Source organism: Mandrillus leucophaeus, unplaced genomic scaffold (genome assembly GCF_000951045.1).
Source record: "Mandrillus leucophaeus isolate KB7577 unplaced genomic scaffold, Mleu.le_1.0 Scaffold2022, whole genome shotgun sequence".
Lineage (NCBI taxonomy): Eukaryota > Metazoa > Chordata > Mammalia > Primates > Cercopithecidae > Mandrillus > Mandrillus leucophaeus.
Window position 1 is genome coordinate 6,591 of NW_012102058.1, and position 3,000 is coordinate 9,590.

A 3,000-nucleotide genomic window follows, 5' to 3' on the forward strand; every position below is an offset into this window, starting at 1 on the left:
GGGTATTGTGTGGTGAAGGAAATACTTGATTCTACTGCCTTGGAATTGTAAACAATTCTACTTCTGCCTTATCAAATGTTTGGTTTTGTTTTTTACACCTCATCAATCTTCGACTCTCAAAACAAATCACTGAAGCTGGGTGGTACTGCACAGCAATCCCAGACACAAGCTGCTGCTCTACCCCGGGTTACCTATGCACACAGCCATTCCTTGCTCCTCCTTCTCCCCACTCACCTCCTATCAATACCTTGGATTCCACCTCGTGACTCTGCTCAGCAAGGTGGATGGAACACAATATGCTCCCAGCATTTTCCTCGACTATAATGGAGGTCTCCACATCATACAAGCTGTGCCCATCTGCATTTACTCTGGAGTCTGAAGACAAATGCTGTCCTTGTGGACCTTTCCACTTGACTGTGGGCTGTGGGAACCAGTCTGAGGACAGGCAGAGTAACTGAATACCTCCGTCGACATATCCCACGACAGAAATAAGAGGAAGTGAGCCCAGTGCTGGAAAGAAAACAGGGAAAGATGAAAGTGAAGACCAAATTTCAAGCTTATAGCTATTTTGAGTCTGGTTCATCAAGCCTGTACCCATAACAACACACACATCCTTCTCTCTCTCTCTCTCTTACACACACATCCACTCATAATACTACTGCAAGACTTTCCATGGTCTATGTTCCTTTAGCATTTATTTAGGAACCACTATGTATGCCTGGATATTCCTAAGTATGAAATAGGATGCAGTGCATAAGACTCAGCCCCTTCTAATGAGAAACTCGTTGACCAAATAGTGAGGAAACTGTATAAAATACATTTCATAGTGAAATGCAACTATGAAAGCACAGTCAGATTAGCAAAGACAAGAGTGCTTAACTGTCAGGGGAAGTCACAGCTTCCTGGAGATGGCATTTGCACCCTTCTGTGTCAGAAAATAGGAGTTTTGTTGTGGTCAGATTGGGGAGAGGGGAAGCATTTTAGACAAAAAGAGGCAAGTGCAAACCACAATGTGAAAAGTTAACATGCCACAGTGATTTCAAGGACTCATGAGTATTTATATTCCAGATAATGATGTATAAGAGAGTAGGGGTGTGAGACAAGGTCTGAAAAAGGCACAAGGCAAGCCATGGGGGTCATACATTCACTGACCTGAGCAATGTGGACTTGCCCACAGCCACTTTAAGAACTGTAGACCAGTAGGGCTCTTACCAGTCTCCAGCAGGTGAGAGTTATGGCAAGACCTGTATCTTAGAGAGGTCTCCAGACAGCAGCATGGAGGCGGGACCACAGAGAACACTCCGGAGGAGAGTGACCTGCTGTGCAACTACTGAAGTGACTCCAGTGAGAGAAAAGAAGGGCTGGGGAGGAGGAGGGTTTTGAGAAGGGGAACTGCAGATACAGAATCTATTTGAGAGGTTGATTCAATAGGACTGAACATCAAGGAAGGGTTTATTGTGACATCCAGATTTGTGACTTGGGACATGTGGAAGAGTACCCCTTATGTGGTTGACTTCAATTTGATGATTTAATATTGCCTTTTAACCACTCCAAACAGAACTTCCTTTCTGAGTGCTGCTCTCTGCCGTTCCCCAGGGTCTGGATCAATGCATGGAGCGTAATAAATGTTTATTAGTCAATAAATTAATGAAAGAATGATGATGGTGTAAGCACCAAGGAAGGGGGCTCAAGTAAGATGATGTAGACTTATCTTCCTTGCTCCTTCCTCTAAGTAAAAGTATAAACCCTGGAAATGAGGCAAGCATAGGTGCATTGTGAAAAGTGGAAAGACTAAGGAGGACTGACTAGGGACCCCAGGACTAGAGAAAAACCACAGCAGCTGAGCATCCTATGACCACTCCCCCACTCCCACCTCCAGCAGAAGTAGGTGGCCCAACGGGAATCTTTCCACCCCTAAATGGCTGAAAATACATGATATGCAAAGTGGTGCTGGCAAAAGAATTGACCATGAGCCCCATTGACTGGAGGCCAGGGGAAGAGTTCTTTGTCCCACTATGCCAGATGATCACCTCTCTCACAAGAAACACTGGGGAGCAACATGGGGAAACACCTTTTACTGCCACAGTCGGTACTAGAAAAGATGATCAGAATCTCCAGGGACATCAGATAAGCAAAGCAAACCAAAATAATACAGTAAAGTCTCTGCAAATTAAATTGTATTTGGAGCCACAACCACCAAAAATAGACTAGGACCTGAGTCATAAATCTAAACATGGTGACTGCCTGCAAAACAGAAGCTTTACATAGGGTCTAGAGTGTCTTACAATAACTAAACCACTTAGATTTCAACTAAAAATTACCCATCCCACCAAGAACCAATTAAATATTAACTTGAATGAAAATAGACAATCATGTGATTGCCAAGACCAACATGAATAGCTATTATTAAAGTGTTTCAAAAAGCAATTATGAATTATCTCAAAAAAATTAAAACTCACAAAAAACATAGATGTTATAAAAAACAAATTGGAAGTTATATAACAGAAAGAAATACAAAAACAAAAACTAACTGGGTAGCTTCAATACTAGAGAGGAGATGACAGAAAATAAAATTATTGAACTCCAGGATACAACAATGAAACTTAACCAGCGTGAAGAGAGAGGAAAAGATTTTTTCTAAAGAGGAAAAAGAACTGCAGATACAGAATCTATTTGAGAGGTTGATTCAATAGGACTGAACATCAAGGAAGGGTTTATTGTGACATCCAGATTTGTGACTTGGGAAATGTGGAAGAGTACCCCTTATGTGGTTGACTTCAATTTGATGATTTAATATTGCCTTTTAACCACTCCAAACAGAACTTCCTTTCTGAGTGCTCCTCTCTGCCATTCCCCAGGGTCTGGATCAATGCATGGAGCATAATAAATGTTTATTAGTCAATATATTAATGAAAGAATGATGATGGTGTAAGCACCAAGGAAGGGGGCTCAAGTAAGATGATGTAGACTTATCTTCCTTGCTCCTTCCTCTAAGTAAAA

At 41.8% G+C, this 3,000-nt stretch overlaps 1 protein-coding gene across 1 annotated transcript in view; it reads right to left on the reverse strand.

The window, feature by feature from the left end:
* The window catches only part of BTNL3 (butyrophilin-like 3), a gene marked incomplete at its 3' end in the record, with an annotated part of 17,734 nt that overhangs the window by 5,532 nt on the left and 9,202 nt on the right, over positions 1–3,000 (reverse strand). Inside the window, exon 3 of the mRNA XM_011979537.1 lies at positions 235–510. Coding sequence (XP_011834927.1) covers positions 235–510 — 276 coding nt within the window. The remainder of the gene's footprint in view (positions 1–234; positions 511–3,000) is intronic.